The sequence below is a fragment of the Alnus glutinosa genome, chromosome 11 (assembly GCF_958979055.1).
Source record: "Alnus glutinosa chromosome 11, dhAlnGlut1.1, whole genome shotgun sequence".
Taxonomy (NCBI): domain Eukaryota; kingdom Viridiplantae; phylum Streptophyta; class Magnoliopsida; order Fagales; family Betulaceae; genus Alnus; species Alnus glutinosa.
The window spans coordinates 15,535,505-15,556,077 of record NC_084896.1 but is presented as its reverse complement, the minus strand read 5'-3'; the positions used below and the strand labels follow the sequence as shown (position 1 = coordinate 15,556,077).

General features: G+C 42.4%; 1 protein-coding gene across 1 annotated transcript in view; it reads right to left on the bottom strand.

Moving 5' to 3' along the window:
- Positions 1-20,573, bottom strand: part of LOC133881687 (copper-transporting ATPase PAA1, chloroplastic) — a 71,916-nt gene that overhangs the window by 7,373 nt on the left and 43,970 nt on the right. The window contains exons 13-14 of the mRNA XM_062320687.1: positions 14,518-14,615; positions 6,645-6,885 (exon numbers count right to left, since the gene is read on the bottom strand). Of these exons, the coding sequence (XP_062176671.1) occupies positions 6,645-6,885; positions 14,518-14,615 (339 nt within the window). The remainder of the gene's footprint in view (positions 1-6,644; positions 6,886-14,517; positions 14,616-20,573) is intronic.

Below are 20,573 nucleotides of genomic sequence, written 5' to 3'. Positions count from 1 at the left end.
AGACGTGGACAACAATGGAAGGGAAAGGCCCATCATCGCAGGAAACCTGTGACTCTGATACCATGTGAAAGTCCATTGAGCCTTACTCTTCTATAAAATGCACCTTAAGGAAAGAGGTTTGCTCAAGTCTTATAAAGCTCACAACCCAGGTATACCTTGGCAATGTGGGGCTCTTAACACGAATCCTACTCAGCAGCCGCCACTACAGTTGACAAACCCTACACGACAGCCTCAACATCACTCGATGACAGCAGACAAGCCCTAGAACAACCAGTCGTGATTCAAGGGGATCCTCCTAAATAAGAATAGATTCTGATTTCCTCACCATATCAAACCTATAGCTAGCTATCTCTCATTATTCTCTCATCCCTTTCCTATTGTACACTCAAAGGCTATATTGCCATTATTACTTCCCTAGGATAGAATATTTTTTTTTTTATAAGTAAGAACTTTATTAAAGAAAGTGTAAGGCGCCCCTAAGTACATGGGAAGTATACACAGGAACAACCAAAGCTAACCCAAAAAAAACCCGCAACACCAAGGCCCTAGAACACAAAAGAACCCAACTAAGAACAGAACTACCCACTACCCTTCAAGGCACAACAAACCTACAACATGTGTGCCTTGCCTTTCCTACGCCTAGAGGGATAGTTCGCATCACCATAGTTAATGGAACTATGCAAATTTAGAAGCTCCCTTTTCCCTTTAGACTTCTGACGCGCAAAAAATTGGAACTCCTCTTCCATGGCATCCCGAATAGCCAATGGCTCCTCCCCAAAATCTCCACCCATCGCCCAATCTAATGGCAAACCATCCCAATAATCATCTTCATCCTCCTCCCACACCACAATCTCCCCGTTATGATCAAAACCAACTGGCCAATTCCGAGATTGGGAGAAACCATTAAAGCAACCACTCGAAGGGGAAGAGGGGCCTACCACCCCTCCATTGTTGACCTCCTGAAGCGCCATGGGAAGGACTGATATTGGGGGAAGGTTGAGAAACCCCTTCCTAAAAAGGCCCTGATTCACTGACGTCACTGACTTCTTCATTGCAGGAGGCTTTGCCACCTTCTCAGCTGACGGCTCTGCACCTGAAACCCTCTTAACAACGTCGCCAATTGACATCTTCACGGCTTCCAGTGAGTCAGAAAGTAGCCCATCATTCCACTTCACAGAATGCCCTTCCCTCAGATTTTTCGCCCTCCTGTAGTAACACTGAAAAGGCTTAGAAACCACCACCGGGAGGAGAGAACGCAGCTTCTCTCCTAAAATAACTGCTCCAGCGAGAGACAGCGGCAGAAAGGGCTTTAGGAGTCTGAAGCTTCCCCAATGGAGTGAACTTAAAAGAAAAAGGAGCAGGATCTGCCGGAAAAGTCAGATCCGGTGCCGGAGGAGGGGGGAAACCGAACAGATTAGAGGCTGGAGTCCGACTAGAAACCGCTGGAAACACCTGGGAACTGCTCGACTCACCCCCGGAAGAAGACTCCGTCCCTGTAACTGTCCCTGTGTCTACCGCCGACGAGTGCTCCGACCTAGAGGAGTCCCCAACAAAAGCCGATGAAGCTAGACTCGCGCCCTCTTTGGCTCCCAACGCTGTAGCCTCCAAACCCCCTTGAGGAAGCCGATTCAGAACCAACCCAGAGGACACCTCTGTTGTCGTCACCGGCAACGAAGGCGGCAGGCAGGAAACTTTAGGTTTCTGCTTGAGTCGGGCCACGCGAAAACCTAATTTTCGAAACAGCCCCGACCCAGCAAACCGAATCAGAACTCTCCACACAGCCCGGCCCAATGCCAAATAAAAACCGGGACCCAACTTACGCCACGTCCGCAATCTCGAATTTTCAAAATTCAAACGATAGTGCTTACCCTGTGGACGTACAAACTGGTCTTTGTGCAACAGATCCAGCGGGTGGGACTCCAAGGAAAAGCAATCCACCGCCAATCTCGTACCAGCTTCTGCATGCCACACCGCCGGAAAAAGATCAAGCTTGCAAGGTGTCGCCAACGAAGCCCTTGACCAGGAACGACCATCACCCACTATGGGTATCGTCTTCGCAGCAGTGGTCGAATCCGACCTCAAAACCTCCGCAAAAGAAAGCCCCGTCCACTTTGGAGCCAATCCCAGAGTCGGCCGATCATCCTTCACAACCTTCTTCTCCGATGTAGAAGAGGAACCGGGCCCGCCACCAACCGAGGCTGAGAAAAAGTCTACAACGTTTCTCAGCTCGTCGAAGAATTTATGCCATCCCCACCCTCCATGGCCCTCGGGGATAACAATGGACCCTTTCCGACCGCCCAACCCGAACGTTGTCGCCTCTAAAAAGCGCCCAGCTTTATTCCCATCTCTCCGAGCAATTAGGACCTTCGAACCTTCTCTGAACGACTTAACAAAATCTTGCTCTGCTGGGAGACCCAACACCACTTCCAACGACGACGCAAGCCACTCGGAGCTCTGAGCATTCAAAATGACCACACCCAAGAAATTTTTCCTCTTCTCCTCCACCCTCATTGTCGACGCCCCACCCAAAACCGAAAAGGTAAAGGACTTCGACTCCACTAAGAAGTTCTTATCCATCTACGACACACCCGCAACCCAAAAAAGCTACATCGCCGAACAAAGAACCATCCAACGAAACAGATGACCGAATCACAAAGCTAGAGGACCAAGCAGGAGGCTAAGAGAGATAGAGAAAGTGAGAGGACGGAACAGAAATCGAACACCTAGCTGGACGCGCTCTCATGCGCCGTCACTAGGACACAGAGAGAGAGAGAGAGAGAGAGAGAGAGAGAGAGAGAGATCATGCTTTTTCTAGTGAAGTGCAAAAGATGAAGAATTCAACCCACATATTTACATTTAACTCCTAGGATAGAATATCACTTACCTTATTTAGCCTATGATATTATACCATGCCATATACACGGCACATTGTAAATCTCTATAAATATTGTATCAATACTAAACCTAAGCATCTAGTTTAATATCATAGGCTAACTAAGGTAAGTGATATTCTATCCTAGGGAAGTAATAATGGCAATATAGCCTTTGAGTGTACAATAGGAAAGGGATGAGAGAATAATGAGAGATAGCTAGCTATAGGTTTGATATGGTGAGGAAATCAGAATCTATTCTTGTTTAGGAGGATCCCCTTGAATCACGGCTAGTTGTTCTAGGGCTTGTCTGCTATCATCGAGTGATGTTGAGTCTGTAGTGTAGGGTTTGTCAACTGTAGTGGCGGCTGTTGAGTAGGATCCGGGTGTGGTGTGAGTTTACTATTGTATCTTTAACATGAAAGTTCATTGAGCCTTACTCTTCCATAAAAGGCACCTTAAGGGAAGAGGTTTGTTCAACACTTATAAAGCCCACAACCCAGGTATATTTTAGTAATGTGAGACTCTTAACACGCCCCCTCACATGTGGTACTATTGTCCAAACACGTGTATAATTGGAGAAAAGACCCAACATTGTCCAAGGCCCTGAAGCTCTGATACCATGATAAAAGTTCATGGGCCCATTGACACTCTCAAAAGATGCCTTGAGAGAAGAGAGAACATCATGGCTTATAAAGTGCTCAGGTGAAAGAAATCTTAGCGATGTGGAACACTTTAACATCGATAACCCCGTCCCAAATATGAGTGGACTTATAGGAAGCCCCCAAAGGAAGACCAAGATACTTCACCGGCAAAGAAGCAATCCCACACCCTATAATGTCGGTTAGCCTTTCCACTTGATCAACATTGCCCACAGGAATTAAATTGACTTTGTCAAATTAACCTTCAAACCCGAAGTAGCTTCAAACAAGAGGAAGAGACTCCACAAATGACGAAAATGAGAAGAATGAGCACTACAAAATACCATGCCTGTTAAAGCAACGCTGGACAATGATCCTTAGGAACCCTGCTTGGGCTTGATTCCAAAATACCCGAGAGTCTTCTACTACCACCAACTCCTCAAAGATACGATCCAACCACGCTATCTCATCTCTATCCATGAGAATAGACCTAAATTTTCCTTTGCAAATCTCACGAAGGCGGACCCCTATTTCACCTCCAACGACTACCAGTTCAAAATCCTTGGATTCCACTGACCATCTTCTAGGAAAAACCATGATTACCCGAGTAGAACGGCTGCTGAAAACTAGCTTCCACCCACTCCAGCCTAAAGCCCCACCAATCTTACCTCACGCACTTAACTTGCATTAAATTATAAGACATAAAAATTAAAATTAAAAAATCAGTTCAACCTACACCCTGATTAGCCTCTAATCCCAGTGTCAAAACTCTCAAGAGAATTCATCCCAGACCCTCCTAATATTTTCCCACACACCAACCCCATAAGACCCATTAACAGCATTTGAACACCCCACACCCCACATGCTGTCATATTTAATTTCCACAATAATTTTCCACAGAGCCTCTCTCTACGGCATAAAGCATTAACCAGTTCTCCAAAAGAAGGTTAAAAAGAAGCAAATTTCTAATGCCTAACCACCTAAGGAAATCAGAGTGCAAATCTTTGAGGAAATTACTAGATGGAATTTGAATTCATAACAAACTTTGCCCCAGAAAAAATCTCATTGTAGTTTCTCCATACGAATAGCAACACCAAGAGGGAGGGGGAAAAGGGACAAAAAATAAATAGGAAAACTAGATAGAGTGCTTTTAATCAAAGTGATTCTACCACCCTTAGACAAATAAAGTCGTTTCCAACCAGCCAAACGTTGTTCCTTAATAATACCATCCCAAATTGATTTTTCCTTGAAAGAAGCCCCAACGGAAGACCCAAGTATTTCATAGACAAACAAGAAATCCTACAACCAAGGATACAAGCCAGACCTTCAACATCTTCCACAACGCTAAGCGGGACTAATGATTTAGCCAAATTAATTTTCAAACTTGACACAGCTTCAAAGCATAAGAAAAGACAACACAAATAAAGTGATTCGGGTTTGCCTCACAGAAGATGAAGGTGTCGTCTACAAATAGGAGATGAGACAAAATAAGCTCTCAGGATGTAAATATGCTGGAAGACATCACTCAAATACCTAATATATTATTTTTGATAAGTAATCCAATCTCATTAAGAAGCGCAGAGGGGCGCAACCCATGTACACGGAAAATATTCAAGAGAAACACCCAATTAAAAAAGAGAGAACACAAATCAAGAAATTCTAAGAAATTAGAGAAACAAGAACAGTTGTAGGCAGCCGTCCAAACATAAAGAATTTGAGCATAATGGCTTTCAGTCCTGTCACCATCTTCTTAGGAGTTTCCAGCATTGCATTCAAATACCTAATATATTATTCATAACTTTAACAATGAATTCAGAGACTACTAATAAATCCTAGTTATGATGCCCTTTTATTCAAATCAATATATCTAATGTTAAGATCTTTTGACATTTCCTTATTTATAACAAATTATATGTACCTAATGGGTGAATTGTCACAACATAGTTTAGTCTGAGTATTCATGAAGTGCCATCCACCAGGGTGCTTAGTGAAAGTTGACACAACAGAGAAGCCAATTTACTAGGCTTTTCCAAAGAAAGTCAAGAAGGGGATAATTTAGGTATTTCCTCTCTAATGGCTAATATTGCAAACTTGTGGGCTAGTCTTGAATGTGTCAAATCAATATGGTTCTCAAATCCCTGCGGTCATGCCTTAAGGACAATTGGATACTTCCACCTACCTTGGCAATGGCATGGGTATATCTCCTACATTACTCTAAAACAAAAACTCCCTTTAGAGTCCCGTAGTTCTAAAGGATTTCTCAACATCCGGGGTCATTGAAGATCAGGTGTTTGTGGATATGTTCCCGCTGTGGAAATTGATAGAAACTAGCCTTTTCCTTGTTGAACTTTTGTGGACTTTTATTTCTTTCTCTGCCTCCCACATCATGGCTCAACCTCTAGTTTGGTTGTTTGTTGCCTCTCAAGATGTGAATTATTTATGTCCCCTTTTTTCCTGTTTGATTGGTTCAAGTGTGATTGCCTGCCTTCTGTTGGGATTGTTTTGCAGGTTGTGTTATTCTTTTTGTTGCTTTAAACTCACTCATAAAAAAAGGGTAATATCCTCGTGGGACTTACAAGGTTGTGTTATATGGCACAACATTATCTCTAACATGACAAATGATCATGCAGGAAGGTTTTCTGGCTCATCTAGCACTTAATAGTCAGATGGGACAACATTATCTCTAACATGAAAATGATCAAGCAGGTATGTTTTCTGTCTCATCTAGCAGTTAATACTTATGAGATTAATTATTCCAGCTAGGGAGCTGGTTTCCTTAATGACTAAGCAATTTTGTGGGCTTTCTTTTCTTTTTTCCTTTCTTTTTCTCATAGGCATATATAACTCATACATATGAGATTGAACCCCAGACCTTTTTGTTGCGAGATAGCATAAAATTCCAACTTTCACCTTATGATGCAATCTCATTATATTTCATTAATTATTGCTCCCATATGTCATTTAGCTCTTTGAGTGGTATCTTCTCATAAATAAGGCTCAATAATCCGCCTCCATCTAGACTATGAAATCAACATTCATCCTAACAGGTAGAAGTTATTGCCAGAATCTCAACCTGTACACCGAGGTACTCGGTCATGGAAAGTTGTTAAGAAGGATAACTGAATATTCTTACCTTTTCTTTTGGAATACCAATAACAGATGCAACATATTCGGCAGTACTTCTCTTGTCCCCAGACAGCATGTACGTGTCAATTCCCTGCCTAGACAAAGATTCAACCACAAATCCAGCATCTTCCCTGATTTGATCCTCAAAATAAATAAGACCAACAACAGAGTTATCTACTCCAACAAAGACGGAGGACTGATTCTTAGGCTCTTCCACTTCTTGAAATGGATTCTCATTAGCTCCTTGCCTGCAGGAGAAAAAATATTACGTGATTCAAAATCCAAAAAAAGTCAAACTGTGAGGGTGTCTCTCTATACACATAAGATACCAAGGATGACAAAGTTAAGTTGATTCCATATCTCATATCATGTTCTTGTAGCAACACCTGGATCATGATCATGGCTAAATAGTATCTTCATTCTAATTATAAAATCCTAGATTTCAGGCACACATTATTTTTTATTAACATTAGCAAATTCATTAAAAGCACAAGTAGTGCAACCCAAGTACATACGACGTATGCAAGAGGAGAACACCCAAATTAGATCAAGAACAATGAAAGAGAGCACATTAATCTACAAAGTTAGAAATATTGAGAAGGACATTAACACAGATCCACTCAAAGAGTGATTTCAGAAAACAAAGTTGTAGCTCCAAACTCATCTTCTATCAAGCAAGAAGGGATCACATTCCATACAATGTTTAGAACACTCCCACAAAATCTTCATTTCCAGTACATCAAGAGCTCTACCAGCCATCCAGGCTTACCCACTCTACTCCAAACATTTGAAACACCATATTCCACAACTCTCTCACAATATCACAATGAAGAAAAAGATGATCCCGAATTTCTCAACTTTTTTTACACACAACCCCAATACATCACTATCATGTGACGCTTGTGAAGATTATCCATAGTGAGATTTTTTTTCTATGGATGTTGTCCAAGTGAAGACCTTATCTTCCTTTGCCTAACGGAATACCGAGCATTGAATAGTGAGGAAACAAAATTCAACTCCCAATCATAATCCAATAGGAAAAAAAAAAATCATGTCCCAATGCACTCTGTAATTGTGAGCGACCATGTGTAAGCTTGGTAATTCGGGTCAACGGGTCGGGTTCGTGTCGACCCGACTGATCCGATTACACAATCGGGTCCAACACGAACCCAACCCGATTATTAATCGGGTTGAATCCTTAAACCTGAGCACGACCAGATTGCTAACCGAGTTACCCGAACACGACCCGGGTAACCCGTCTGAAGAAGAAGAACTAAAGAAGCTCTGAAGAAGAAGAACTTTGAAGAATTTACATCACAAATCAAATGTCCAAACAACCCAGAAACTGAAAGATGATTTAGGATAAGCATTTCATTGTTCTCTCTCAGCACCCAGTGGATCGATGTAGTCTTCAAAGTTCAAACCCTCCAATTAAACCCACAAAACAAGAAAACTAAAAATAAAACCAAAAATGAATATCGATCTCGTACTCGCTGGGTATGAATCTTATGAACTCAGAGATGCACTCTTGCACCGTCTCCTTGGCGTCCTTCGCACCAAACCCTCCAATTAAACCCACAAAGCTGAAGAAGCTCTGAAGAAGCTTTGTCTTCATCTGAAGAAGACGAGCGTGAACTGTGAAGCCCATCGCGATCGCATCCAAGCCATGACTGTGAACTGGTGAACTGAAACGTGAAGGGCGCCGCGTGAAGGCTGAAGCCGGTGAGGTGTCGTGGGCCGTGACTGCCGCTGCCGGCTGCGTGAACGGTGAACGAATGAAGCTGTGATTCTATGAAGGCAGAAATGAGGAAAAGGGAAAGGGCCAAAACTCAAAACTTGTGCGGCTAGGGTTCTCACTTCTCTGTTTACATTTCACTTTCTTTTTTTCTTTTCCTTTTTTTTTTTTGAAGTAACTGGGTCATAATCGGGTCAACCTGATTATGTTAAATCCAAGCCCGGTTTTTTTTTTTTTCGTGTCGGGTTCGTGCCGGGTTCACGGGTCGTGTCAAAAATTCCCAAGCCTAACCATGTGGTTAGCCACCAAAACATCCATGTCCCTTGCAATATAAAATAACTCCGGTAAGGTTTTCGTTAGAGAACGATCCCCACACCAAACATCATTTCAAAACCTAGTCCGAGCGTGTCATTACCCACCTAGATCCTAACAAAACTAGAAAAGGCATCCCAACCTCTCCTAATATGTTTTCAAAGACTCACCCCATATGGCCCGGAAACAACATTAGAAAACACCAACCACCTGCCTGACGACCATATTTTTTTTTATCCACTATCTATCTCCACTAAGTCTCCACTCTCCACAGCCACTTTGCAAAGGAAGCCTGATTAAAAGGGAGCAAACTCCTTATTCCCAATCCTCCAAGATGAAAGGGAGTACATACCATTTTTCCAATGAACAAGATGATACTTATGCTTCATTTGTTTGGGCGGAAAATAATTTCAGTATTTTCCGGTATTTGGTGCAACTAAAAATGATGGTCAATAAAAATCATTTTCAGTATTTTCCGTTCTTTAACTTTTGGAAAACGATTTACGGTTAAAAACCATAAATCGTTTTCTGAATTCAAATTCTCCATTCTTGCATGTAAGTTCGTGAGAATTTGCTGCCGCCAGACATTGGAGTTTGTTGGTGGCCTGAATTTGCTCCAAAGGTTTCCGGATTTTGGGATCCGGGCACCGAAATTCGGTGACATAGAATGTCGGATTCTGGCCATTGTCCCCGAAATCCAGCAACTTTTGCCGGATTCCGCTCACTGTCGTCAGAATCCAGCGAATCCAGCTATACTGCGCCAAATTCCGATGAAAGTGGCCGAAATCTGGCCATTTGCGTCGAATTCAGGCCCTGTCGCTGAAATTTGGCAATAGTAGCCAGATTCCGGTGAAATTGGCCGGAATTTGGCTAGTGCTGCCAGATGTCGACCACAATTGTTGGAACTTCGTCACCAACGGTTTTTCGCCATTGGTAATTTTTTTGTACGAGCCAAACACCGAAAAATATTATCAAGAAATTTTTTTTTTAATGGAAAATATTTTACGTCGAAACAAACAGAGCATTAAATCATTATCCAATCCACCCCACAAGAAATCCTTCTGTAATTTTTCCAATTGATTAGCAACACTTACCAGGATAGGGAAAAGAGAAATGAAATACGTGGAAAGGTTGGAAAGTGTTCTTTTGATCACGTTAACCAACTACCCTTAGACAAATAGATCCTTTTCCACCCCGCTAATCTTCTCTCCATTTTCTCAATAATTGTATCCCAAATAAATTTGACCTGAAAAGGAGCACTTAGAGGGTGACCCAAATATTTCAGGGGCAAAGACGAAACCCTACAACCCAAAAGACAAGTCAAGCCATTCACATTCAGCACAATACCAACCAGGACCAATTCAGATTTAGCCAAATGATCTTAAGTCCGGAAGCAGCTTCAAAACAAAGGAGAACACATCTTAGGTACCAACAATTATCTAGTGCAATCCTACAGAAGAAAAGGAAATCGTCCGCAAATAGAAGATGAAAGACTGATAAAGAGTCATCATTCCTAGCCCCCATCGAAAAACCTGAAATGAAGTCCCCATTCATAGCAACAAACATCAACTGACTTAGAGCTTCCATAACAATCACAAAAAGGATGGGGGACAGAGGGGTTACATTGTCTTAGACCACGTGAGCAATTGAAAAAGCCATTGGGAGTATCATTAATCAGAATAGAGAACCGAACAGTGGATATGCAGTGTGCAATCCATCTCCGCCATTTCTCCCCAAATCCACTTCTCCTTAACATATATAACAAGAAACCCCAACTAAGGTGGTCGTAGGCCTTCTCTAAATCCAATTTGCATTAACACTCCCGGCTCTCCAAATTTGAGACGACTATGAAAGCATTCGTTGGCGATGAGAATGAAATCTAGGATTTGACGACTTCTAATAAACACATTCTGAGATTTTGAGATGTTCTCCAAAACAATTTTCAATCTATTAGCCAGACCCTTCGATATAATTTTATAGATGCCACTAACTAGACTAATAGGGAGAAATTTTTTAACCTCAATAGCCCCTACTTTCTTAAGAATAAGATAAATGACAGTTGCATTCAAACTTTTCTCGAACTTAGCATGCGCATGGACTTTGAGATGATGTTCTCCAAAACAATTTTCAATCTATTAGCATGACCCTTTGATATAATTTTATAGATGCCACTAACTAGACTAATAGGGAGAAATTTTTTAACCTCAACAACCCCTACTGTCTAAAGAATAAGATAAATAGTCTCATTCAAACTTTTCTCGAACTTAGCACACGCATGGAACTCAAAAAAGAGTTTCATATAGATCCAACTCATGACGAGCATAATAAAAGTTTGCTCACTAATAGGATGACAAAGGATCTGGATCACTCTCATACATAATGAAACCGATTAATTTAACATTATTATTTTTTTTTTTTTGATAAGTAATAGCAATTTATTAAAAAGCGCAGAGGGGCGCAACCCTTATACACGGGAAGTATACAAGAGAGCCCCTAACAGGGTCGAACAGAAAATAAATTTAAGAAATCTACATAAGTAAATACACTCAAACTATGGTGTGGCACTATCCAAAAATATAAAGTATCGATCAGCCGCTTCCGAAGCTCCACCATAGATGTCTCTACATCTTCAAACAGACGAGCATTCCGCTCCCTCCAAATACACCAAAGCAAGCACAAAGGAGCTAAACGCCAAGCCTCTATAGCTTGACCACTCCCCATTGCCGCTCCCCAACTCCCCATAGCTTGAGTTAATTAAATGGGTAACTCAATGATTATACCACACAACAAAGAATTTATTCCGTGAAATCACTGCATTTCACTATCCCGACACCAAACAAATCGAAGAACCTAAAACTGGCCATCCAAGTTTGTTGCTGTTTGAAGAACATCCACTCTTCAGGTAGCAAATCAAGAAAAAGTTGTAAAGATTAAGTTAGAATGAGCTTCAAATAGAACTTCCAAAATTCCCTCCGTCCCATTTTGTTTGTTCACCATTGCTTTTTTGGATGTCTCAGAGTGCTTGTCAACTGTGCAAAGTTTGTTATAGATCCAAAAGCACCATTATATTTGCTTTTTGATAGGTAATCAGAAAATTTTATAAAAAGCGTAAAGGTGTCCCTGAGCATACAAAAAGTATACAAAAATGACACCAAAACAGAAAAGAAAAGAAAAGAAAAAATAAAAAAAAAAAAAGAGAAGAAAAAGAGGAACACTCGCAAAACCCAAAAAGAGAGGAAACCCAAACACCCCAACAGGGAGCAACCGTCAACCCAGACAACATTACAACATGGCACGGGCCCTCTTGCCTATACCCCAGCTAGAAGCATAGCCCCTAGCATCAAAATTGACCTAACACTCTAAGTTATTCAACTCCCTTCTCCCTTTAACCTTAGGAATGGAAATTAAAACCTTTTGACGCTGCTCCTCATCAACTTAAGCCATGAATTTCAAAAAAACCCTTCTCATTCCCCTTGTGGGAGACGCCCAGAGTTTGATAGCAGAACCTAGCATCTATCTCAGCCCCGGGAAAACAAGCCACTCCTTTAGAATTAACTCCACTCGAGGATTCACCTACCTCAAAAGAAAGCGACAGATGAAGAGGGGCACCTAAACCCATCATCTTCACATCCTCATATGGGGCTGGGGAGACCTCCCCAATCCAGGTGAAGATAGAGGACCAACGACGTCACCAAGCGAAGACTGACCGGTCGTAGGAAGGGCCACACCGCTTGGGAGAAGGAAGCCACATCGAAGAAGAGGCTTTCTTATCGCAACTCAAAGATGCACTGGCGCAGACATGGCCCCAGCCTACGGGGGAAAACGTTGACCCATAGACGAAGGAGGGACGCTAATCGCTGCCACAGACTCTGCGAATAAGGACATGTTCAGCTGCGTACCTTTCAGCTTTTGATACCTCAGAAGCGGCTTGGATTCCCATGGGTATGTAGTCACCCTGGACTCCGACATCACTGGGAGAGAGAGGCGAAGTCTATTACCAAGCTCTGCCTCCCCAGAAGAAGAACCACCGGAAAATGCCTAACTCAGAGACGTCTCCAGTGAAGAGAGCTAACAATCCTGCAAAGGACACACGCAGAACTGCAGAATCAAGACCCATCTCCGGAATTGCAGAGACCAAAACCGACTTGGGTTTGGCTTTAAAAACCAATCTAGGCTTAAGAGGGAAAACCCGGCCTTTTGGCTTGCGAGGAGGCCCACAACGGAAGCTGCCCAACTCCTCCAGCCCACACAAAACATTAAGCACAGCCTGCTCCACCTCCAACCTCAAGTCCAAAATTCTGGCCTTTCTAGCCCTAAAAGGAAGGAATTTCTTCCTGTTTCCAGAAGCACTGCCAGCCCCTGCATTTTCAGCTTCGAGAGAGCAAGACACGCCAAAATCTGCAACAGCAACGTAACCCTCAGCAAACCCCAAACAAGAAACAAACAGATTACCCCACAGAACTCCATCAAAGGACTGCTTAATACCCAGCGGACTAACAATTCCTGCCGTTGAAGTTTCAATCTCAGTAATCCTAATCCTAGCTTCAGCTCACAGCACAACCGCAAACGACAGAGCTCCCCCCACCCAACTCAGGCCAAACCTTCAGCCCCAGACTTCTTCACCGCCGTAGGAGATACAAACGTAACCGAGGGAGCAATAATGGCTTCAAGAAAGGCCACCGCCTTGGTCAGCTCCCATGCAACCCAGCTCCAACCCCTCCCCTTGGGCAGGAGAATGAACCATTTCCGGCCACCCTCTGCAAATACCGCCAACTCAAAAAACGACCAGCCCTATTACCACCTCACCTCACGATCAAGACCTGCAGACCCTCGCAGAAAGATTTAACGAAGTTCTGCACCCCAGGATTTCGCAGTGCTAATTCCACCATCTCTACCAGCCAAATAGTGCACTGGACGCCCAAAAGCACTACTCCGGTGAAGCCCTTTCTTCTTTCTTCCAACCGGACCACCACATCAACTTCCTTCATTGAGAAGACAAAGGTCTTTGCCTCCACAAAAAACCACCACTCCATAACCCCTTCACACAGAAAACCCAGACGCTCCAAGCGCTTCTTCAACGCCGCTCACATCGATGTCGGTGATAAGGACGAAACCGTGAGAACACCAACAGAAGCCTACCCTTCACGCCAAGAACCGAACCAAGAACTGAGGACCAGAGCCTGCCGCTCTCTAAATGGAGGGGCTTCCGCTTACATCAACACCGGCGAGTAGAGCCAGTCCGCAAGAAAGGAGACGATGAATAGATCCCTGACTGCCAGTGCCTTACGCATTGAAAGGAGGCGAACCGGCGTTGAGACGTAGCTGAACGCGACTTCACGTGCCGCCACTAGAGAGAGAGAGAGAGTGAAGAAGGGAGAGACGAGAGAGGACGAGTCCAGGACAACTTACCAAGCTCCCCATTATATTTAAGAAGGAATAGAAAATTTATTTGAACTTGAACAGGTTAAGAAATCTTTAAAAAAGAACTTTAACAGTGTCATTTGAATGCAATAATAGAATGGTCTTGTAAAATAGTCTGGATCTAAAAGATGGACAAACAAAATGTGACAGAATAGTAGTATTTGCAAGGCAAAGAAAAAAAAAATGAAAGAGAGGGAGAGAGAAAGAAGAAGAAAAGAAGAAACAAACGTCACAAAGCAATCAGTAGATGCAGAATAGCAGATGGCACGCAGTGCAGAATCCATACAGGGCTAGGACATATGTCATACATGAATATCCATTGCTATAAACCAGAATGCAATGAAAAGGATTGCGGTATTTTCTACAGCGAAGCACTGCCACATGTAATAGAAAGGACAAATGACTACACTACCTTCGAATCCAGTCCAATGTGCCAACAGAGACCTTTTTGTTTCCAATAATGGCTACTGTACCAGACCCAGGTTCTTCCATGAATGTTCCATCCACCACCTACAAAAATAGCTTCTTAGACAATAAATAAACAAGCATGATTTCATAAAATAAAATGATGACCGACTAAAGCTTAAAACCCAACAATGCATGTCCTATAAACCACGTAAATCTGTTCTAGAACCCTGTAGTGACAATTAGCCAAAAGAAAAAAAAGAGACAAAACAAAGATACCAAACAGCTGAATGAAAGGTGGACTGAAACCCATCTGAGAAGAACTTTTTTGAAAAATCGACTTGATTTCTCCCATGGCCTTCTCTAAACCTTCAAGAGCCCTTTTGTTTCCCTCAACAAATGCACTACATAAGACATGAAGAGGTTTCTCTGCTTGTCACTTGGCTCCACCCACCCTTGAACTTCTGCTAATTCAGCATTGATTTAGGCATAAGCGAATGCATCCAAAATAGTTTAAAAACCAAAGACCAAAGTCACAAGTAACAGCACAATGGAGGAGCAAATGATCATCAGTTCGATCATCCTTGCATGTGTAACACCAACTAAGAATACAACTCTTCGTGTAATGCAAATTATCATCCGTCAAATTGTGTCCCAAGGAAAGAGATCATAGAGCGAGTTCTTGCACACCAAATGCTCTTCTACAGAAAATTATTCTCTTGCAAAATTGAACATAAAAAACCTACAATGCTGCTCAACTTCCAGTACCTCAAAGTATGCTCCCAACTCAACTCATCTATAAAGCATATTATATCCTACCTCCCAATCTTTTTTTGATAAGTAAAAAAAAAATCTCATTGAAAGCGTAAGACGCCCCTAAGTACATAGGAAGTATACAAAGGAACTACCTAACTAGAAAGGGCAAAACAAAAAAGAGTCACTAAAACAAATCGAGAAATGAGACACATACGCTGACATCCAAAGATACAAAAAACATAGAAATAATTTCCCCCATAGTCCTCTCCCTGTCCTGAAAGTTTCTATCATTCATTTCCCTCCATAAACACAAAAAGAGGCACGTATGCGCAACTTTCCACACCATAACACTCATTGGCTTGCCAAAGGACCACCAGCAGTCATACTGATCAATAACACCTCAAGGCATAGCAATTGGAAAAAAAACTCTAAATAGCGGAAGCCACATTGCTATGAAGAAGAAGGTGGTCCAAAGATTCCTCATTCCTCTTGCACATGCAACATCTGTCCATCACGATGACGTGTTGCGGCCTAAGATTATCCAAGGTAAGGATCTTGCCTAGAACCGCCGACCAAACAAAAAAGGTTGCCCTCCAAGGAGCCTGAGTCTGCCAAACACTATTCCAGGGAAAGCTGCTACCTTCATACGAAGCCGGAGAGCAGTAGAAGGATTTAACCTTGAACAATCCTCTTTTGGAAGGATTCCACCATAGCTTATCTTCACATCCTCTTCTCACTTTAATGGAATGCAACACCTGAAAAAAAAGAGGCAAAGACACCTACCTCCCAACCATGTGCTGCTCTAGTGAAGCCCATGTTCCATTCGTTGGAACCACCCAAAAACTCCAAATTAGCCACAATAGAGGCATCCTTCGCACAAGCAAGACCATATAAAACCGGGAAAGCTACGTTTAGAGCCGCTTCCCCACACCACTGGTCATGCCAAAAGCTAATCATGAACCCATCCCCCACCTCAAATCTAGTAAAGTTGGAAAATATTTCCCACCCTTTCTTGATATTCTTCCACAACCCCACCCCAAAGACTCATGCAGGCTCAAGAGAGCACCACCCTCCCCATAAACTGCCAAATTTAGAGTCCTACACTACTCTCCACCAAGCCTCTCTCTCAAGCCCATCGTGCCACAACCATTTACCTAAGAGAGCACGATAAAACACCATCAAATTCCTGATACCCAACCCTCCCTCAGAGATCAGAGAACAAACCTTAAACTCATAAACAAAACTTCCCACTCTGGAGAGATAAGGAATCTATCAATCCTGGACCACACGGGGAGATCACATGAAATCGGCCATGTATAGGCACCACCACCAAGAGGAAGGTCCATCAGACCCTGATCAGAAATAAAATCAAGGAACTCCATCATGGCAAAACATAAACGAGCCGCACTTGACCTTTCACTTGGAAAGCGAGTGACAATACACCAAGGCAAGTTCCACCAATAGAGCAAGCCAGCTAGTTCATCCCATAAAAGCCTTCTATCCCTTATCCAAATTAGGGCTATAAACACCTGCAAAGGCCCAGGTGGAATGACCAGCAACGTTCCTGAAGGAAATAGCCAGGGAGTAGACCCCCACACACTCAACAACCTTCTCCACCACCCTTTTTCGCACATGATCATGATACCCCTGAAGCCCCAACTGGAATCCAAACAGCACCAATCCACATGAGTACAACCCCATAAACTGCGTACAATACTAAGTGACATAGCATCAAGCTTGGTTTCTTGAAGGCAAACAATGCCCACCTTCTAATTTTTGAGCAAATTTCTAACTTTCAGACATTTACTCCCCTCATTCAACCTCTAACATTCCAGGAAAGAATCCTTAACTTGATAAAAACACAGGACATACCCTCACATTGCCTTTACCACAACTAGAGCACCTACCAAAAGCATCGTAGTTAACTGAAGACTCCAAATTCTTGAGCTCCCTTCTAGCTTTCGAACAACGTTTGGAGAGGGCAGCAATTACCTCGAGCCAGCATTCCTCTTCAAGAAAGGTCAAGAGGGCCAAAAGCTGATCCTCATGTACCTCACACAAGATCCCCACCTTCACACACTACACACCCCAATCAGAGTTTCCCGATTCACCCACTAAATATGGAGAATAAGAACCCAAAAGAAAAAGTAGATAGCCTTCTCCGTCCCTATCAAACTCATCCCCAAGGCACAAAGTACCAACTTTACCTTCCTCTCCATCCCTGTCAGACTCATCCCCAAGGCACAAAGTACCAGTGCTACCTTCCTCTTCAAGAATTTGATCACCCTCTTTAGATGAAGCCAATACAAAGAGCAGCCCAAGAGACACGATACAGGGATCATGAGTGATAAGTGCTTAAAAGTGCATATTTTCTCTATTAAAATAAGCATTATCATACCATGTTTTGTCATAATTCTTGCATTTAATACTTAATTGTGGAATAATGTTTAATTATTAAATTTGAGCTTAAATTGATATAAATGCAATGAATTGTATTTCTTTTTTGTAGGAATTGTTGTAGATTTCAAGCGACTGGACCACTTGGTGGAATTGACAAAGAAGCTGGAAAATAAGATTGAGGCAGCAGCTCTACACATTATTGGCAAAAGGTTTTGGAAGAAAATCCTTCAAATTCCAAGATTTTAATGAAGTCGGCATTCTCACTTTGGAAAGATTTAAAGTCTAAATCAAATTTGACTTTAAGAAAAGAGAAGTCGACAAAATCTTTTATTTAGGAAAAAAATCCAGATTGAGTACGTCACTTTATTTTCATCATAACTTTCAGCTCAAATATTGGATTGCGTTGAATTTGGTGGCGTTGGAAAGCTAATGAAAAATGCAACAAATAAGTCTGAAATAGGTTTTTCCTATTTCGGACTTTTACTATGCCCAAATTGCCCCGCAATAAAAGAGCGCAAATCTGTGCGAATTTGGTGTTTTTTTCCTACTTGGATTGGAATTTCAAAGGATTTGTACAACAAGGGGACCATATCAAGCAGATTTCTTTCCAAACCAATTGCCTTCCATGCACAAGTTCATATTCTTTCCATATATACCTGGTGATGGACGTGGTGGAGCACAAATTAGAATGACTTTACATGATATCTTTCCATAATTTTTACCAAGTCACACATATTCAAGATCTGATTTATTTCCATACTCGGGCTGCTGTGCAATTAAAGCAAGACTTAATTCTTTCCTTAGCTGGACTACCAAGAAAGTACCTAAAAGACCTCGCAAGCACTATAAATACCATGTTTTGGTCTTAGAAAAAAGGAGAGAAGCGAAGGAGGAAGCGAAGAAGCGAAGGGGGGAGAAGCCAGAGGAGAGTGCAGTTATGGAGGCTCTAAACCGATTTTATTGTTTGAGCGGCTAAATCTCTAGCTAAGGCTAGGGGTGAAGCCTAGTATTTTTATTATGTATTCTTGATACTCTTATATTATTGATTAAATTTGGGGTTGATTTTTATTTGAGAGTAATTTAATGAAACAAGTTTATTTTGATTCATTATGATTTTTGTTTATATCAAATGCTTACTTTGTTTGATTTGTTATGATTCAAAAATATATTGAATGCTTAATTTTTTGTGTCATGTTTATGAAATCAAATTCTCAACCAACCCATGTTTGATCTATTTTATTTTATGTCTCAAGAATATGTAATAAATTCCTAGGTGGATCCCTGAAACCTTAGTGTTTTCTTTTAATTTTTCTTTTTATTAATTTAGTTTAGTTTATCATTTATCCATTGCTTCACTTTTTAGTGGAAAAATCAAGTCAATTTACTTTTCTGCACAATAATAGGAATTTTACTTAGTATCTACCATTCCCTGTGGATCGACCTCGTACTTACCGAGAATTATTACTTGCGAAAACCTACACTTGGGTTTGCACCATTTGTGGTCCAACAAGTTTTTGGCGCCGTTGCCGGGGAAACGCTTCAAGTCAGCATAGAGGTTGAAGAGCCCTCTTCAAAACCCATCTTATCTTGCGAGCCTAGCTAATCCCCACTGTCTGGCACCATAGAGGTTGAAGAGGACTCCACCAACTCAAACTCAGCCCAGAAACCCTTGAAAGAATCATGCCCCGTTACCCGAGTAATACCCAAAGAGGAACCCACGGCTGGAATGACTGTGCTATAGGACCACCAGCGGGAACATACCTTGGCAAAGGAGACCCAGCCTGCTGAACATTAACACTGGCGATCGTAGTGACTAGGACTCCCTCTGGCAAGGTATGGGCTCCGAGCAGACCATTCGGCAAAAGCAAGAAAGGACCACTAGCGATATATGTCCTCACCGAAGAAGACCTAGCCTGCCAGACATTGAGATTCATAGTCGCCGAGACAACCACTACCCTCTGCAATGGCTAACTACGGGCTTAACACACGGCATAACCAAAATAGGGCCACTGGCACCCTCTGGCCTTGCCAGAGAAGACCCATCAAGCTAAACATCACCAAACAGTCTTTGGGACAAGAACCACCTCCGGCGGAAATTCCAGCGGAACAGAACAATAATTGGGAGAGCTAGTGACCCCGCAACTCACGCCCATACTCAGCAAGGACACAAGCTCAGTATTGGGTTTGGGATTACACAAGGGCCTAGATTCACTCTTGAGACCTATCTCTTCCCTACCTTCTTAGAGCATTCACAGCAGCTTTCCTATAAGGGTTCTGTTCTCTAAATTTTAGGAAAAATTTTAAGAAAGTTACAAAAAGCTACCCATAGCAGCTTCCCTATATTTTTTTGTTCCTTGGGAATGCAACAGTGCTTCCCAATGCATTGGGAAGCATTGTAGCATTCCCATCCTTGATTAAATTCATAAAAAAATTCTCTCTCCTCTCACTCTGCCTCATCTCCTTTCTTCTTCTTCATTCTTTTTTTTTCTTCGTCCAAACCCACCATGGTCGTCCGTTACTCTTCTTCGTCCAAACCCACCATTTTCCTTACTCTTCTTGTGAGAACATTGAATTCGGATCCTCCGAACTCTGGCACATTTGTTCTCGTCGTGATCAAGTACGTCACGTACATACCACCACCCGACACGATCGAATTTGAAGCCTCCTGCTCTTTTTGTGGATTCGACACCGTGATTTTAATGTACTCCAAGCTTGACGCCGCCGAGGACGAGGAGCCCAGCGATCTCGAAAACCTCCGGGAATTGTCCGAATTCTAGCTAGGGCTCTTGACGCCGTTAACATCCCTAAAGTGATCATCGTCGAACGGACTGAAGATCACGTTGGCATAAGCCGACGGCTCGATATACGAGCTCTTCGTCGGGCCGCTAGGGTTTTTGAGATCCCGGT